Here is a 19,809-nt window from a genome sequence, read left to right on the forward strand (position 1 = left end):
ACTTTCTTATGTATTAAATTTTCTTTCTGTTCCGCTTGTACCGAGCTTGAGCGGCTTATAAAACAAGATAGAAAACTTGTTTGAACTGCTTTGCATTCCCAAATGAATGGACGAGGTGGTGACAGAGGTGGTGACAGAGGTGGTGACAATTTTTTTTTTACAACACAATGTTTTTTAGTTTTCACTTTTTTAGAGGTTAATGTGCAACAGGCATGTCGACTGTGAACGATTATTTGAATAAAAAAATCACAAAAAACAAATCTGGAAAACCAAGAGTGTCTGAACTGTTCATCAAGGAATGTAATGCAAGAAACGGAATCAAAATAGACCCAGCGGTCACGAAGAAATCCCTGGAACAAGCGAAACAGGTGGCAAAAAAAAATGTTTTGAGAAAACGGCTTCCGAAGTTGCAACATAGGTTTCACTTATCAAAAGTCGTCGGGGTTATAGCCTTTCGTGTCCTTTTGAACATGGGGCATTTGGAAGGCCTTGCCTTGAAATTGGAGTGCCTTTTGCAGCCTTTCTCTTTCCACAAAACATCATTTTCAGCTCCTCTGTGAAGAGTACATAGCCTAGTTTGCAGACCAAACAGAGGGGGAGATGGCTTTCAATAGGCTATCAATGCAAAGTAGGTTAGCTGGTTGGCCGTATCGCACTGGACAACCTCCTTTTGCAGTGTTGTCCCCATGGCAACAAGCTAAGCTTTTTTTTACTTAAATGTGAACATTTTTGGCTTTTCTTTTTTGTTTTATAATCTTCCCTGGCACAGCAACTTAGTACTCATACGTGCAGGTGTTCATTGCCAGAAGTTTGCATACCACAAGGTTGAAAATGAGCTACTTTGAAGCTCGGTAGAATATTCTGCATAACTCCCAACTTCAATGCAAGAGCATATTTTTTTACTACCTTTGACATTCAAGGCATGCAATATTTCTCGCAGCACAGCCAGTGTGCCCCTAAGCAATGGTATCAATAATTTCCCTAAAAAAATCAGTTTAATGCTGCGACAGTAACGTACATTTTTAACGCAGAGAACATATTTTTATTCCTATATTACTACCTCAAACCAGTTTGCATGATTATTACGTGCACGGGAAACGTTGCGCAAGAAAGGCGATATGGCTCGCGCGCATCGCAGCGCACGCTTACCGCGACATATCGAACTTTGATTATCCCTGACATGGCTGGTCAAGTCGCTTCTAAGATTAAATCTAACATCGCACGCATTAATTACAACTACTGGCGTTCAATCCCAACCGGTTGCCCAGTCATGTGATGCTCCAATGCTCGTCGGCTATGCCATGCGCGCCGCAGCGTTTGACGCGTCGACCGTTTCTTTCTCAAGGCTAGCGAGCCCACACTCAAAACACAGCAATAACTAAGCGTGTAAAAATCGCAAATCCGACTAAAAGTTCACTTCGCGAGCCGTTATCGCAAGCGCGCACATGGCGTGTCACTTTTCGGGGTCTGGCGACGGTAGAGTCGCGCGCACCACTAAACGTTCGATGACCTCCGCCTTTCGAGCCACACAACTTCCCGTAATCTGGCTCGTTATCTCTGGCATTCCCATCGCGATAACGTCCGTGTTGAATACCACAGATTGAACAGAAACTCGGCCGAGCGAAGCGGCGAAAATGAACTCAAAACTGCTCGCTACGCAGCTCAGGTGGCCGCCATGTTGCGTTGCGCCCGCGACCTCCAATCAAAAGGGTCTTTGTATTGCGCTCGACCGAAGGGCCAATAGCGCTTCAGCATCTATTTCTAGCTTCGTTTGTGCGTCGTTTTTTTCTGCCGTGGAACCAGAAATACGATCGCTCGGCCGATCTAACCATATCAAAATGGCCTCGCGCGGTGGCACCGTTGCGGAGATACAGCGTTCCGAAAATTGCCGTTTTTTCGCTTTTTTGCGCTGATAGTTTGTCACCGCGCCTGACAAAAGTATTTTTTTATGCCACTTTGCGACGCTTTTCAGGGGAAAAACTTCGCAGACGCATAGAATAGGAAACATAGATGCCGAATATGTGGGTTTAAAAAAAAAACGATGTTTTGGTCATTTTTCCGAAGTTGAGAACCACGTTTAAGTGCTGTGCTCAATTTCTTTCCCTTGGAGCTCTTATTTTCTTTTCTTTTTTCTGTTTGCACTGCAGAAATTCTGGCACAGAATTTGGCAGGTGCTTCTTGTCGTTCTCTTGGCATGACTAACAGAGATCGAAGTATCACAAAGAGTGTTATGTATTTGTATGTAGGCATGCCCTATCTGTAGTACTCAGCGATGCAAAAGTATGTTAAATGAGTAAAATAGGCGTTATTCAAATTTAATATGAGCCGGAATTATCAACATCATGTTTATAAACATTGCAGAGAAAAATGAAGTTGATGTGTCAGCGAGTTTAAAACATATTGAGAAATCTGTAAAAATGCGCAATTTAGCCCCAAGTTCATATTTGCCCTACGTTGCGTACACCCGCAAGAATCAATTTGATGTCTGAATGGGCCTACAGCAGGGGTGAGACAGCTGAATAAGATTTGGGAGCAGTTTTTGGAGCAGCGAAAGCTTGATTTTGGAGCAGAAGAACATTGATTTGGAGCAGAAGAACGACGTTTATTATGTCACCTTAGGAGCCTAAAAAATGGAATTTTTGGCAACTCTAGGGGGGGGGGGGGGGGGGGGGGAAGTGCACTTTTTAACCGGTTTTGAAAGCACACAGCACTGGAATAGCCTACAATAAAGTTTTTTCTACCAGATTATCACAAGGTACAAACTGCACTACCTTTTTACGAACCATTTTTAAATTCTTAGGCAATACGAATAGATAGCGTAGAGTACCGTTTAAAATATCGAATTGAAAAATTAAGCAATTGTAAAGCATTTTATTATCATGCGAATGCTGAAATTATTATTTTTGTAATCCCAGACTCGGCTTTACGCACAAGTGTACTACGGCTAAAGATGTGCAAAGTGAGGTGACAGTCGTCGTATACCCCATCAGCCCTCCCATTTAAATCCCCAAGGTAGAGCTGTGCACGGGCCGCAATTTCTAGGCCCGGCCCGACCCGACCCGATACAGACACGGCCCAGGCCCGGCCCGGGCCCGAGAAATTTATAAAAATTGAGCCCGAGCCCAGCCCGAGTCCGACGAATTTTTAAAATCTGAGCCTGAGCCCTGCCCGAGCCCAACAAATTTCTAAAATATGAGCCCGAGCCCGCCCCGAGCCCGCCAGAGTGTTGTTAAATATCATCCCTAGTCCGACAGGATATTAACATGAACTTGAAGAAGTTTGCTGTTAACCTAAAAAGCGTAAGCACAAAGCGATTACGACTACTTTAGATATAAATTTCCTTTAAACTTGGACCGAACTTTGCACAACTTACCCTCACTTAGAAGCTGTATTTTCGGTAATCGTGTAACTTCATTTGCCACTTCATTTGCCAGTTTTCGAAATCAAGGCACACCTGAGGATACCTTAAATGATTCCGAGTAAGGGGATTTTTATTATTGCAATTCTTCAACAGATATTGCACCTTTCGTTCTTCCATTCCTTGCTGAAATTTGGTCCGGTTTCACCATTTGATTTTTGTCTTTCCCTCTAGTTATGCTGGCAGCATCACTTTATCTGCACTTCTGTTCTTTCTTGCCTTTAGTCATGGCTCTAAAAAAATTCTTGCGCGAAAAAATCATGGGCTCTGCTTGGAAAATTGGTTCTTCAAACTCTGCACACACTGTGAAATCCAGGTCACGTTTGTTCGGTTTGTTTTAGTTTGAAAAGGAGAGAGAAAATACAATCAAGTTGTAGTCTGTGGCTGGAGTGCCCTCGTTTTCTGGCCCGCTCTCTCCCACTAAGCTGATGGGACCCAGGCGTTTCGTTTATTGATGTGAAGGCTTTCTAAGTGCAATCGTCTTTTTATCATATATTTTAAAGGGGTCCTGAAATACCTTCCGCCGATGCGTGGATGTACATGTAACCAAATAAAGCAATGTGTTAGCAATCTCCTCCCGCAAGCATTTTGTTGAAGCGATGAGTAGTAGCTGAGAAATCGTAAATCAAAAACCGCGTACTATCGTCGCGCCGCGTTTCCTCCTCCTTTCGCTGTTGACGGCGCGCGAGCCTTCCCTCCCATGATGCTGCGCTCCTCGGCGGTGACGTACTTCCGCTATTGCGCTGCTCACACAACCGTCTGCTACGGGCAAGCTTTGTTGACACCATGAATCCCGCACTTCGCTCAAGGCTGGAAAAGCGAACGAAAAATCTGGCCGCATGAAGGGGTGAGACAGCTGAACCAGATTTGGGAGCAGTTTTTGGAGCAGCAAAATCTCGATTTTGGAGCAGGAGAACCTTGATTTGGAGCAAAAGAATGACATTTATTAGTCACCTTAGGAGCCTAAAAAACCAAATTTCTGGCAAATCAGGGGGAAGGAGGGAAGTGCACCTTTTAAATGGTTTTGAACATACATAACACTGGAACAGCTATCAATAAAGTTTTTTTTCTTTTTACAACCATTTTTACAAACCATTTTTAAATTTCTAAGCTCTATGCATAGATAGCGTGGAGCGCCGTTGAGAATATCGAATTGAAAAACTAAGCAACTCCAAGGCATTTTTATTATCATGTGAATGCCTAAATTATTATTTTTGCAATCCCAGACCCGGCTTTACGCACAAGTGTAGAGCCACGGCAAAAGTTGCGCAAGGCGTCGTCGCACCCCCCACCCCACCCCTCCCTCGCATTTCAATCCTCAAGGTACACGTTCACTACGATCGTAATTTGAGTAATGTTGGTATGTTCAGCCACCTCCCCCTTGGCTCCAAATTTCACTTCAGATAGATGAACCATTATTACTAGCGTGAAATAATAGCCCGTCCTCAGCCACTGCTTGAATATTTTGTGGCGATGTAGCCTGCGCCGCCACTTCTGCAGTGTCGATCGTCCGATTCCCACCGCTCGCAAGCTTGCTGTCAGAGGCAGCAATAAATCAGCGTTTTATAACACCGCAACGAGTGCGAAATTTCACTTCAAGCACGCACCGCGCCTCACACTGAAGGCCGAAACACGGCGAATTCGCCGGCACCACGTTGTTTTTGATGAGCTCCCGTCTTTCGAGTCGCGCAACTTCCCGCAACAGATCAAACGACTAAATGTAAACCCAGCCACCCCCATAACCAAAACCACGGTACAAATCGGCGAAGAGCACTCAGTCTGAGCAACTGCTTCGCCCGGCGGCCATGTTTTCCAATCTTCACCACACCAAGATGGCGGCGCCCACTGATCGCTGATGTCGTTCCGAAAATTGCCGTTTTTTCGTCAACTTGCACAAGTAGTTTGTCACCTCAGTACGCATAAGCATTTTTTTCTACGCGACTTTGGAATGGTTTTCGATAAGGAAACTTTAAAACTCGCAGAATGTGACACGTGCAAGCTCACGTGACTTTCGGGAAAAAAAAAAAACTATCTCAGAGGAGTTTTATGCGGGTGTTTTATTGAATGATCAATCTACTAATCTTTTACAAACAGCATCACCTTGGGGGTGCTGGAAAATTATGCCATCAGTAAGCATTTTTACCCACCGAGACTGACGGGAGCGTTAAAATCCTTGGCTCAGACTGTTTTGGAGCAGTTTGGCGCAATTTTTACAATTTTCAAGCTTTTGGAGCAGCCTGGTGCAGAAAGACAAATTTGTATCAAAACTGCGCAATATGCGCAGCTGTCTCACCCCTGCGCATGTGTGCGGCGGCCTGGCCTCGCCCTTTCGCGGTGTACGTTGCTGCAGAACTTTGCTATCGGCGGCACGCAACTCTTTATCGGCGGCGAACTCGCAGCCGCACGGGGAGGATCCTGCGCTCGCTCCCTTGGGTGCACAGCGCACTGTTTATCCAAAAAGCGCCGTATCAGATGTGGCCCCGCTGGTGCCGGGTCTTATTTTGTGGCGGTGGTAATTCCTGGCGGCGGCATGTGAAAAAGACATTTTAAACCGATACAGAACCCGTGCACAAAACGCCAGTTCAGCTTGGGGCGACGCATGGTGGAGAGCGGCAACGTTGGCAAAACATGCTCCTCCGTGGCTCTGAGCTTTCTAGCGCTGGAGCGAGCACCATTTCTTTGACAATATCAAACATCGGTTGCCCTGGAAACAAGGCACAAACCGCTCTAGAAGTCAGTTACGGTTGCGCGATCCCGGTTCAGCTTGGGGCCCCACCTCGCGGCATATGGGCGCTGCAGGCATACTACTCACTCCCATTTGGAAGTGCGAGATGCGTTTGGCATTACAGGAGGCGATGGTGTGTGTGTTGTGGACGCCTTTGTTTCGCGATGAAATGCGACGTTGTGCTTCTGCGGGTGGATAGTGCTTCCCATGGTCTGGATTATCTTTCTCAAGCGGCGTACGACTCAACCTCGCATGGCGTATGGGCAGTGTGCGTGGCTAAAAGCCATCTCGGCTTGTGCGCCAGAGTTAAGTCACTTGCTGTTCGTCCCCGCAAACCGCGCGCGAGGTGAGTGCCGAATTTACGAGGGGCAGGAGGAGGCAACCCATCGTCTGTCAATCGCGGTTCGGACTTGCAACGCATGTTGTGACGTTGTGTTCGTTCGAAACGCATCTCTGGATTGTTTGGAAGTTGAATAAAATGTCTGCGTCAAACCCGGGCATTCGGCTCAGGGCGTTCTCTGCGATTGCAAGAAAGAAGTGCCACGGGGCTTCAACGCTTTCTTTATGGAACGTACTCAAGTAAGAGAATATTCATGTCGTGTTATGGCCCTGTTGCATTCAATACAAACGGTTAAGCGTTTGTTTACACTTGTTTCGTTTTTCGTAAAATGTCCAAGCACTCCGGCACTCCGCTGGCAGATCAGCCGGCGAGCCGACGTTGAGCAGACGACTCATCTCTTTGCCGGAAGTGCGTGAAAAAGCCGCCCAATAGCAGGATGTCTAGCTCATGACGAACATCTGGGAATCGATGATGTAGACATGCGAAGATGGCGGCGTCCAAAAACACGAAGGAAAGGGTGAGAAAAAAGTTACAAACTTTGCAACAAAAGTGTGAGCTTTCCGCTGCGCGTAAAAGAGTAATACTTGGCACAGATGATGTTGACGACCCAATCTAACGATTGCGCTAGTCCATTTATTGTGCTCAAAACGCCTTTCAGGGCCCCTTTAACGGCGCGATAGTGAATTAGCACTTCCTTTTTTTTTTTTTTTTTTCCACTTTACCTGAAATAGCATCAAGAAAACTTGCCAACAATTTAGAATTTGCGGCACAGGATAACCGGGCTTCAGAAACTGCCCTGGCCGGATCGGACCGACACGGCCCCACAAAATTTCGGTTCAAGCCCGATTCCGGCCCGGGCCCGAGAAAATGCGTGCTCCGCGGGCCGGGCCCAAGAAACGCGGTCCGGGCCCGGGCTTTCGGGTAAGCCCGAGCCAGTGCACACCTCTACCCCAAGGTGCACGTTCATTACGATCGTAACTTCAGTAACATTGGTATGTTTAGCCACGTCCATATCAGCATTGAATTTAACTTCAGATAGATGAACCATTATTACCACCGAGCAAAAATAGCCCGACCCGCTACCGGACACTGCTTGAACCTTTTGCGGCGATGTAGCCTGCGCCGCACTTTCTGCAATGTCGATCGTCCCATTCCCGCCGCTCGCAAGCTCGCTGTCAAAGACAGCAGTAACGGCGTTTTCTAACACCGCAATGAGTCCGAAATTTCACTTCAAGCACGCACCGCGCCCGGCACTCAAGGACGAAACACGGCGAATTTGCGTGCACCACGTTGTTTTTGACAAACTCCCGTCTTCAGAGTCGCACAACTTCCCGCAACAGATCAAATGACTAAATGTAAACCCATCCACCCCAATAACCAAAACAAGGTATAAATCGTCGAAGAGCACTCTGCCTTAATCATGTTTATTTTTGAAGACTGCATCTATCTTCGCTTGGCTGCTAGTTTTTTGGCTTCTAAAAATGCCTGCCAGGCCCATTGCCATTGGCTCATACTTTTTCCCTCAACCAAACTGAATGACTGGGTCATTGAGCAAGCAAGTGAAAGAGGACTAAATTCGTATCTTTAGTGCAACACTTTCCAAAGGTTGTCAGGTTCTCCATCAATTATCAAATAATTTAGTAATGTTGTTAGGTATATTGAAAGATCTTCCGCTGAGTTACTTTAATGGCCAATTGTTGGTGGAAATTCTGTGCTTGTAGTTACCGCTGTATAACTCTACCATCCTGTCACTCCCATGAAATGCTCCAGATTTGCATGTTTCAAAGTGAAGATAAAAACATGCTTAGGTATCTACACTGCTCCACCAGGGGTGAGACAGCCCAAAGAGATTTGGGAGCAGTTTTCGAAGCAGCAAAATTTCGATTGTGGAACAGAAGAATCTTGATTTGGAGCAGGTAGGGAAATTTAATACATCGTCTTGTGAGCTTAAAATATCATAATTAAAGCAATTTGAAAGGTCAAGTACACATTCCAATATCAGTTTTGAATACACAGAAGACTGAAACAGCCTTACGTGAAAGAATATTTCAAGAGTATCACAAAGTTCTAACTGCACTACCTTTTTCTTAACTAGTGATATTGTGTTGCGGATGTACGCAACACTGACAACAAAACTGCCGTTCACATTATCAAATTTAAGGGCTCTGCAATTCTGGCGTGTTTTTTTTTACCGTTTCAATGTTAAAATTATTATTTTTGTAATCCCAGGCTGCATTGTACGAACGAGTGTAGTCACGGCAACTATGGAGATAACTTCGAGATAACGGTCGCATAGCCCAACCAGCCTACCCGTTGCAGTCCGTGGGGCGCACGTCCACCCCGGTGATCATTTGAGTAGCGTTACTGTTTAGCCACCTAGATTTGGACATTAAATTTCACTTCGCATACATCGTGTTATTAGTCACATGCTATGGCAACCATGCAGTCCTGCAGCTATTGGGCGCTGCCTGGACATGTCGCGGCACCGCAGCGCAGCCCGCAACTTTCGTGCCGACCGTTCCCTCCCGGACCGAGGCTCGCGATCGCGCTTCGAAGCTCAGCAACACCTCCGCATTTTATAACACGACAAGCCAAAAAGTTTCAATTCACGAACCCGATTATAGACGCACGCACCGCGTTTTGCACTCAAGGACAAACCATGTCGAAGTCGTAGGCCCCACATTTCAAAACTTTTTTACGAGCCGCGCAACTTCTCGTAATCTCGCACCAATCTCAAACCATATCCCCGCGTCAACATCACTGTTCAGAGCCACAATTGATAGAATGAATAGACTGGAACCCAGCTGATAGCGTAAAATATCCAGGGAAAATATCGGCGATGCGCAGTGAGCGCGTGAAGTAGGCAGTAGCAGGCAGGTCAGGCGGCGGCCATGTTTGTAGCCACAGCGATGCCTAATCGGGAAGGCTGTTTCAGCGAACCCGGACAGAAAGCCAATCGTGTTTTAGAAGCTATCGTTAACTTCAATTCAGTCTTTCTATTTTTGCCATTTCTGTGTTTACAATTGACACAATAAAAGCGGTCACCAGAATGCGGGAGGGTTTCGTCCCCTCCGAAACTGACATGAGCATCAAAATCCGTGCCGTTGAGGCTCTTGTGGAGCAGTTTGGCGCAGTTTTCGCAATTTTCATGCTTTTGGAGCAGCTTGGCACAGGAAAATGGAATTGTATCAAAAATGCGCAATATGCGCAGCTGTCTCACCCCTGCTCCACGCTCAAAGCAAGCCACCTTCGAATTTTCACTCAAGCTTGTTTCACCGGTCTCGATTATGCACCTTCTCCTTTTAAGGGGGGACGCGGCTTTCAACTTCGGAAAAATGACCAAAACATCGTTTTTCTGAAACCCGCATATTCGGCTTCTATGTTTCCTATTCTATGCGTCTGCAAAGTTTTTACGCTGAAAAGCGTCGCAAAGTGGCATAAAAAAATACTTTTGTCAGGCGCGGTGACAAACTATCAGCGCAAAAGGGCGAAAAAACGGCAATTTTCGGAGCGCTCTATCTCCGCAACGGTGCCACCGGGCGCGGCCATTTTGATATGGTTAGATCGGCCGAGCGATCGTCTTTCCGGTTCCGCTCGTCTCTTTTATCTTCGTTCATTCACAAACGCACAAACGGCAGAAAAGAAACGACGCACAAACGAAGCTAGAAATAGATGCTGAAGCGCTATTGGTCCTCCGGTCGGGGCACAGAACAGCGACCCTCCTCATTGGATGTCACGGGCGCAATGCAAGATGGCGGCCGCCTGAGCTGCGTAGCGAGCGGATTGAGTTCATTTTCGCCGCTTCGCTCGGCCGAGTTTCTGTTCAATCTGTGGTATTCAACACGCACGTTATCGCGATGGGAATGCCTGAGATCGCGAGCCAGATTACGGGAAGTTGTGTGGCTCGAAAGGAGGAGGTCATCGAACGCTTCGTGGTGCGCGTGACTCTACCGTCGCCAGACCCCGGAGGGTGACGCGGTGTGCGCGCTTGCGATAGCGGTTCGTGAAGTGAACTTTTAGTCGGGTTTGCGATGTTTACACGCTTGGTTATTGCTGTGTTTTGACTGTGGACTCGCTAGCCTTGATAAAGAAACGGTCGACGCGTCAAACGCTGCGGCGCGCACGGCATAGCCGACGCGCATTGGAGCAGCACATGACTGGGCAACCGGTTACGATTGAACGCCAGTAGTTGTAATTAATGCCTGCGACGTTAGATTTAATCTTAAAAGCGACCTGACCAGCCATATCAGGTATAATCAAAGTTCGATATGTCGCGGTAAGCGTGCGCTGCGATGCGCGCGAGCCATATCGCCTTTCTTGCGCTACGTTTCCCGTGCACTTGTAATTTTCATGCAAACAGGTTTGAGTTAATAATATAGGAATAAAAATATGCTCTCTGCGTTAAAAATGTACGTTACTGTGGCAGAATTTTACAGTGATTTTTTTTAGGGAAATTATTGATACCATTGCTTAGGGCATACTGGCTGTGCTGCGAGAAATATTGGATGCCTTGAATGTCAAAAGTAGTAAAAAAATATGCTCTTGCATTGAAGTTGGGAGTTATGCAGAATACTCTACCAAGCTTCAAAGTAGCTCATTTTCATCCTTGTGGTATGCAAACTTTTGGCAATGAACAACTGCACGTATGAGTACTAAGTTGCTGTGCCAGGCAAGATAAAACATAAAAAAAGCCAAAAATGTTCAAATTTAAGTAAAAAAAATGCTTAACTTGTTGCCATGGTGACAACACTGCAAAAGGAGGTTGTCCAGTGCGATACAGCCAACCAGCTAACCTACTTTGCATTGAAAGCCCATTGAAACCCATCTTCCCCTCCGTTTGGTTTGCAAAGGGGGTATATGTACTCTTCACGGAGGAGCCGAAAATGATGTTTTCTGGAAAGAGAAAGGCTGTAAAAGGCACTCCAATTTCAATGCAAGGCCTTCCAGAAGCCCCATGTTCAAAAGGACATGAAAGGCTGCAACCGTGGCGACTTTTGATAAGTGAAACCTATGTTGCAACTTCGGAAGCCGTTTTCTCAAAACAGTTTTTTTTGCCACCTATGTCGCTTGTACCAGGGATTTCTTCGTGACCACTGGGTCTATTTTGATTCCGTTTCTTGCATTACATTCCTTGATGAACAGTTAAGGTCGTGACACTTTTGGTTTTCCAGATTTGTTTTTTGTGACTTTTTTATTCAAATAGTCGTTCACAATCAACATGCCTGTTGCACATTAACCTCTAAAAAAATGAAAACTAAAAAATATTGCTTTGTAAAAAAAAAATTCTAAAACTGTCACGACCTCGCCCATTCATTTGGGAATGCAAAGCACTTCGAACAAGTTTTCTATTGTGTTTTATAAGTCGCTCAAGCTCGGTACAAGCGGAACAGAAAGAAAATTTAATAAATAAAAAAGTTATCAAAATATTATCTTGAAATTTTGATGGTGTTATCACAGAAGCATTTCCAGTTGCTGTGCCAATTTTCATCAAAATCCACTCAGAAATAAAAAAGTTGATTTTGAAAGCCACGTCCCCCCTTAAAACTGTTTGTATTTCTGCGCTAAGTTTATCAGACAAAAGCCATATCAGTTTTCATAGCAATGCATGCACAAGCGCTCAGCATTTTATTGGCATTTTTAACTGCGGACACCTTACACAAATGATTTGCTGAACCTGTTGAAATGCAGTTTTTGCGGAAGACCTCATCGATGACCAAACACATTAGAAGAGAACTGTTGCAGCCAGTTTCTCACTACTGCAAAATGTCCACACCAGTCATTCAGAGGTTAGCTCAGATTTTATAGCCGGTGTGTGGCATTGAAGTTGTTGCTCAAAAAAGCACAACGTGATGTATCTTAATAGCAAGACACAAGGCCAAACAGCAGCTGAAGAAATTGAAGCCGTTCCACTTCAATTCCACGTGAAAACTGTTGCAAGTACAGAGCAGTGGTTCGCTATAATGGCCTGTGGCGCTGTTATCCGCTCACTCTTGCCACCCTTCATCCAGTCTTGGGCAGTAACTAGTTACTAGTAATGCGTTACCGGTAACTAGTTACTTTTTTCAGTAACTTGTAACTGTAACTAGTTACTTTTAAGTTAGAGGAACTTGTAACTGTAACACTGCTACTTTTTTGTGGAGTAACTGTAACGAGAAATATCGTTAGTTATTTTATCTCTATAAAAAATTATCCAACGGCAACACACATTAACGACCGATGCACAGTTTGCGCGTTTCACTTTTTCGGCCTTTCTTCCGCAGAACCTTCGTCTACTTCATCTATGCCACGCACTCCCTTCTCATGGGTGAAAACCATCTGGACTAGAATGTTTAGGCGTGCACTTGTGCGTAGTGTCCCACACGGTCTTCTAAGGGCCCGAAGTTTCTAAGTCTAAGCTGCAGTATTTTCCGCAGCAGCACGACGTCACTTTCACCCAGGCCATAAATAACGCTGTGACACGCGCCTAAGCTCACGTGGATGCATGTCGACGTGCCACAACCTATAGTCCGACGCGCGGCTGCACCATTTTCACCACATCTGGAGTTCAGTAAAAATGTTTGACACAAAGGCGAACAGGAAAACAAACACCCACAAACGCCACACAACGCACTGAAACCTTTGCAGTTTCGCGGAAGCCTGGAAAACTCGGATCAGGGCGTCGCTTTCTCATTAGCGACATGCAGCCCCGTTTCTGGGGTCATAAAACGCCGCGGGGAGTCTCTCGGCGGCCTCGCGCTCGTCCAGCCCTGTGCGCACTGTAGAGTGTTCGATTCACAAGTCGCAGATGCTTGCGACCATTGTGCGCTCTAGAGACCCCTGGCGGTATTTGGGACCCCTGGTCTAGAGGCTTCATCGAGCTGTACCAAGTGCTCGAACGAGGTCGAAGAAGTAATAAATTTCATGCCTCTCCACACATACTCGGGGCCCACCGATGGTGGCCCCCGAGTGCCCTCACACCAGGCAGCATCTTGGCCGGAAGACGTCTGACCACACTGCCACTGCACGAAGAAATGTTCTTGGAAAGCCTCGCGACTTTGTTTCGAGGGCTGTGGCCGAAACGAGAACAGTAGCTACATCTGCTTTTGAATGTTGGGTGCAAGGAATACTTGGGCGAGCTTCGTTCGGCCTACGCCTCAAAGCAAACTAAGGGAGGGATTCCTAGGATCGGCGATGTGATTGCTGTGGAAGGCTGGGATTGTGAGAGCAGTTTTTTCCGGTCGCCGAGACGGAAAAATCCGCCTTTGTGACTACAGGGGGGGGGGGGGGGCAGTAAAGCTTTCATTTCAGTTTCTATTCCCTAAATATTTTGTCTCATTCCGGGGATGGGGATGGCTGGGGGTTGGGGCGGGAGAACGACTCCGAGGGCCCACGGACAAACGTTGCTTCGGCAATGGCTGAAATTGGTCTCCGTCTACGACCACAAGTACAAAATAAAAAGTCAACAAAGCGTTTTTTTTAGTATCTTTCAAAAACACCTCGACAACCGATGTACTCCCACGCCCATTTGATTTGATTGTAGGGTTTAACGCGCCGACGCAACGCAGGCGATTAGGCGCGCCGTAGTGGAGGGCTCCGGATTAATTTTGACCACCTGGGGATCTTTATCGTGCGCCGAAATCTCGTACACACGGGCGTTTTTGCTTTTCGCCTCCATCAGAAAAGCGGCCACGTCCATTTCCCCTTTCCTCCAAGGGCCTTCCGTCGATCCGCCACCTCCACCCCCTTTTTCCCATTCTCTCTCACTACGCGGGGCGGTCAAGCGACGGCATTCGACCGTGCGAAATCGGGACCAGGGCACACTGGCAGTGCTGCAAGAAATATTGGATGCCTTGAATGTCAAAAGTAGCAAAAAAATGCTCTTGCATCGAAGTTGGGAGTTATGCAGAATATTATACCAAGCTTCAAAGTAGCTTATTTGTATCTGTGTGGTATGCAAGCTTTTGGCAATGAACACCTGCACGTATGAGTACTAAGTTGCTGCTCCAGGCAAGATTATAAAACATAAAAGAAGCCAAGAGTCATTTTCAAACTTAAGTAAAAAAAATAGTGCATCACTTGTTGCCATGGGGACAACACTGCAAGGGGAAGTTGTCCAGTGCGATACAGCCAACCAGCTAACCTACTTTGCATTGATAGCCTATTGAAAGCCATCTCCCCCTCTGTTTGGTCTGCAAACTAGGCTATGTACAGCCGGTAAAACGCTTGTCTATAACAGCGATTTCAACTTCAACCAGCTATATCCGAAAACTGCCGAAACATACTCGTTCCAAACATGTCGGAGGCAAAAGCGAAGGGCTAAGACTTCAGAATTCCGCAGTAGTTTTATTCAAATCCCGCTCCGGCGAGGCAGGATAGGGCTGAGAGTACGAACGCTGTGTTATAGACAAGCCTTTTACCGGCTGTACTCTTCACAGAGGAGCTGAAAATGATGTTTTGTGGAAAGAGAAAGGCTCTAAAAGGCACTCCAATTTCAAGGCAAGGCCTTCCAGAAGCTCCATGTTCAAAAGGACATGAAAGGCTACAACCGTGACAACTTTTGATAAGTGAAACCTACGTTGCAACTTCGGAAGCCGTTTTCTCAAAACAGTTTTTTTTTGCCACGTGTGTCGCTTGTTCCAGGGATTTCTTCGTGACCGCTGGGTCTATTTTGATTCCGTTTCTTGCATTACATTCCTTGATGAACAGTTCAGGTTGTGACACTCTTGGTTTTCCAGATTTGTTTTTTTTTATTTTTTTTATTCAAATAGTCGTTCACAGTCGACATGCCTGTTGCACATTAACTCTTTCCGTACCGCACGCGCGATTTCGATCATGAGCGATCGAAATCGATCGCAGTTTTCAAACGCTGATTTGAAAGTCGTGCCGGGCGCTTTGAAACGTTTGGCGCCATCTACCGTGTAGCACAAGAAATAAGCTTTCATTTGCTGTGTAGTTTGTATTTTTTGAGCCAGGTGGCGGTGTTTAAAGCCCGCCGGGAGAAGCGTATACGCGGCGTAGTTGCCGCGGAAGATGGCTGCGCCCCCGCGAGCTCGACGCTTGCTCTCAAACACCGCAAATCGCGAGATTCTACTCAATCTTCGGTGGATTTTCGGGACTGTACTAGCAGCAGTGACTCTTCCGATGATTTCGATCTGTCAGACTTGCGTTCTGACAGTGACGATGACGACAATCAGCCCGGAACATCAGCGGCCGCCAACAGGTAAGCGAGCGGCTTGTTTCTCTAGTGTAGCCGGTTTTCTTTGAGTGCTCCGCTGACGGTTCGCGAGGTTTATCAGTGTCACGCATGGTTCTATCTTATCTGCAGGGTTTCCACATCCTTTGGCCAAGACTCGCTGCTGCCTCGACAACGGAGTTTTTGCAATAAAAATCTTTACCTAAAACAATCGAGAAAAGCTTTTTTTCTTCGTGGTTTTGAAGCGCTGTAAACAAACTTTTGCAGCTCAGGAACCGCTCAAGTTAGGGCTTTGATGTTTTTAGAGAACATTGTTAAAAAATGCAGAAAACATTTGTATATTTCAGAATTTCTTCTAAAAATTTTTCTTTGAAGTTATAAAGAGTGTTTTCGCAATTTTGTGCTAAATTTGCCTAAAATGTCTAATTTAACAATTTTTATTTTGCTTTTTCTCTCTTTACAATTTCATAAAAGTTATATCATTAAAAAGAGAATATATTTAGGTTCACTTTCGCATGCTTTATACATTTTTTCACTCAACCGGTTTTTCATAAAAAAAAACATTACCGGAACCCACAAAAAACGGCACTTTTCCCCCAGTACGCAAAGAGTTAACCTCTAAAAAATGAAAACTAAAAAACATTGTGTAGTAAAAAAAAAAATTCTAAAACTGCCACAACCTCGTACATTCATTTGGGAATGCAAAGCACTCCTAACAAGTTTTCTATCATGTTTTATGAGCCGCTCAAGCTCGGTACAAGCAGAACAGAAAGAAATTTTAATAAATAAAAAATTTATCAAAATATTACCTCGAAATGTTTATGGTGTTATTACAGAAGCATTTCCAGTTGCTGTGCTAATTTTCATCAAAATCCCCAAAGAAATAAAAAAGTTGATTTTGAAAGCCACGTCTCCCCTTAAAGGGACACTGAAGTGATTTGTAAACAATGCGGGATTACGAGCGCAAATTGTAGTCCGGAGTCCCTAGGCCCTGTTTCGACCACTCTGAGCGCGTTTACGCGAATTTATTTATTAGAAAAATCAATTCGAAAATGCTGTCCTCCTCTCTGCACTCTCGCCCATTTTCTTTGGCGTTTTCGTGTGACGTCAGCAGGAGAGGAGCTGGCAATTGGCTGCGCTACTGCACGGCTCGCCGACCTTCCGCGACCGAGGCAGTCGGCCCAACGTTTAGTCCGCCAGATGCCGACGGGTCATGGCAATTAGCTCGATCAGTTGAAACAACAACAACACGTTTGTGAATGGAAGAATATGACTTTCTTTACTTCGTTAGTTTGTACTCTGTATCTAGCTCCAAGTCAAGGTCGCTTCGCGCGCTGCACAAGCGCACATGCGACGCTTCGCTGACTGGTACGCCAGCAGGAAAATATAAGGCCTCTTGAAGGGGTAGAAGAGTCAGCGAAATCAATATAGGTACTAAGGAAATAAACTGACATTTTTACCGTACAGCGTAAACTAAGGTGCGGGAAGCACTTTCTTGCGCTGGGCGAACAAGCACAGCGGTAAGCAGCACGACTACGCATCTGCGAACACTTCAGAAGTGCAATTGCTCGACGTGAGCTATTGCGGAAACTCGGGGGACGTTTACTGCACAAGCGCAATACAACAAATAGTCACCTACGCTGCTCGAAATACTAAAACTAAATAAAAGTGTGAACTGGTTATACATTATATACATTATATTTCCACTGCCGGCAGCGTCCTCACCTGTGGCCGTGTGGTCTGGAGCGCTAGGTATATAATCGCAACTGTTTTGCCTGTCACAAGTTCGAATCCCCGCGGGTACAAGCTTTTTTTTTTTTTTATAAGGTAACTTTTTCGTTTTTCGCCGATGTTTTCTATACTGAGTTCACCTTTTTTTGGGCCGCAACGTTCACCGCTCCACGAACTAGTCCGCAGAACTCACACAGCCTGGCACTGGCGCGCTAGCGAATTCTCGTTGGCATGCTGTTGCCATAAGCACCGACTGCTTGCGGGCAGTGGGCACAGGCCAGAATCAACAGACCCTTGGACTGGTGCGAACACGCTTTTTACGATACAGGCATGAGTGAGGCAAGCTCCAAATATGGGGGAAAAACGCGTGGCATTTGAGCGTCTGCAGGGACGCGGAGGGCGGTCATCCACTGCATAGGCCTCGCCTAGTGATTGCTACGATTCCAAGCCGTCCTGGGAGGCTTATCTTGTGCATTTTACAGCCGACAACAGGGCAGAAGCGCGGTACGACGATTACTAAGATATAGAGAATGCCCATCTAACGTTGCCATCGGATGTCAAGCATGTTGTTTTACAGAACCGAAACCGAAAGCGAAACTTGTTTGATTGCTAACCTTGCGCATCGTCCAATCACGGTGCACCCTCCTCTCAACGTCACAGCTTAGTTGGTGTGGCCGCCGCAAACCACGCATGGTAGTTTTTCTTCTTTCGCGCTTTGTAAAATAATTACAGATTTGTCAACCGAATAAACGATGAAAAGTGTGCTAATTTGAGCCAGTCTACGCAGTGCAAGCAAAAACGGGAGCTTGACAAATTCACTTCAGTGTCCCTTTAAAGGCCAACTGCACTCAAAATTTCAACCGTGCGAAAGCCCGCGATGTACGAAGTATGATGCCTAAAATGTGCGTAATTACGCCGCAAGCGACCAGCAAAAATCTACGATTTTGAAAACGAAACTTGGCAAAACGCAGCCATTACGGGCAGCGGGAAGTGACGCATCAGCCGTCGGCGCGAGCGGCCAGACGGCCTGGCCTGGCGGCGCGAGCTGTGCGGACCGGCCAACGCGGCCGGCTCGGCCAGCCAGGAGGAGTGTGTGCGCGCGCGTCTGCGGGGGTGTGGGAGGCGCGCAGAAAAGCGAGTGCTTGTCCCGCAAGCACGACACTATTCGTGCGCTCCGACAGCAGCACACCGCGCAGGCATGATGTCGCAACGACACTCGAAAAGGAGAGAACCATACGGTTAATGAAGCCTCTTCGGAGCCATAAAAGCCAGGCGTACCGGCGGTGCGAAATATGAGTTTCCTGGATTCTCCCGCTGCGAGGCAGGCCGATCGGCCTGGACGGCTGGCATGTCACTTCCACTAAATAGCTGTTTGCGCGACACGTCGGCAGGTGCTTTGTCGTCTGGAAGGGCGTTATTCTGAGTGCCTGAAACTGAATAACCACGCATTGCACAGAGCTACCGGTCGCGTCGCATTCGAAGGCATTTACCCAGGGTGAAATTTGAGTGCAGTTGGACTTTAAGCAGCAAGAAACTTGGTGTTCAAGGGTAGCCGTCGACCTGAATTCGCAAACTATCGAGCTCATTAATAAAAAGGTGTTTAACAGTATACGGAATGGGAACAGGCTGTCTCGAAGTATTGTTTGCGTCATGCCGGGTGACACATTTTCAGCTTCTCTGTAATTTTTTGCAATGCATCTTTTCCGTGACATCAAGCCCTCACAAATAGTGCACCCTTCGCTGGTAAAAATAATTGCCCCTTACTTCCCACGTGTAACACTGCGTCGATAACAGACCACAAACTCCGCCAGTGCGCTCGCTGGCGGGGTGGTGCACCCCAGTGGCCACTCACCTCTCCTGGGCACCGGCCGGGACGCCGGTGGTGCCATGACGGTGGCCGGCTGGGCGGCGGCTGGCTGCGGGGCAGGGTTGGGCCGCTTGGGCTGGCTGCCCTCGGTCACCGACTTGAGGTTCATGCCGTGGTACGTGCCCATGGTGTCGATCTTGAAGCCCTCGGTCTCTGCACAGGGGAGAAGAGCGTCACTGAACGAGCTCCACCAGAGGAGGCACGCCACAAGGGCACAGTGCTGGGACTTATCTACCCCTGGCACTCTGCTGCACACAGCAGGATGCACGCAAAACTGCCGCCAAAATTCACAGCCTGGCCCCCTGCTCAGAATGCTGGCCCCTGAGCCAGGCTGCTCCAACGTTACGCCCTCATCTCTGAGCCGCATGCAAACAGAGGAGCCTAGATATTGTACTTGCAAAGCACTAACGGTTACCAGCAGAGCTGACTCAGCATTACCATCGATAGCCGCACCCACATAGGCCTAGTCGGTCGTGGATGTAGTGCTGTGGGAAACAGTTATCATTTGCCTTTTTTTGCATCTTTTCTGCAGACCAAGGTGCCAAAACAGGCTCGC

The 19,809-nt window shown here is 46.8% G+C and overlaps 1 protein-coding gene across 2 annotated transcripts in view; it reads right to left on the reverse strand.

The window, feature by feature from the left end:
* LOC144175960 (parafibromin-like) overlaps window positions 1-19,809 on the reverse strand; it is a 124,354-nt gene that overhangs the window by 61,398 nt on the left and 43,147 nt on the right. For both annotated transcript variants that reach the window (XM_077705049.1, XM_077705041.1), the window contains one exon: window positions 19,239-19,406. In XM_077705049.1, the coding sequence (XP_077561175.1) occupies window positions 19,239-19,406 (168 nt within the window). The remainder of the gene's footprint in view (window positions 1-19,238; window positions 19,407-19,809) is intronic.

This window comes from Haemaphysalis longicornis, unplaced genomic scaffold (assembly GCF_048455015.1).
Source record: "Haemaphysalis longicornis isolate Haplotype H1 unplaced genomic scaffold, Haemaphysalis longicornis Haplotype H1 scaffold_1, whole genome shotgun sequence".
Lineage (NCBI taxonomy): Eukaryota > Metazoa > Arthropoda > Arachnida > Ixodida > Ixodidae > Haemaphysalis > Haemaphysalis longicornis.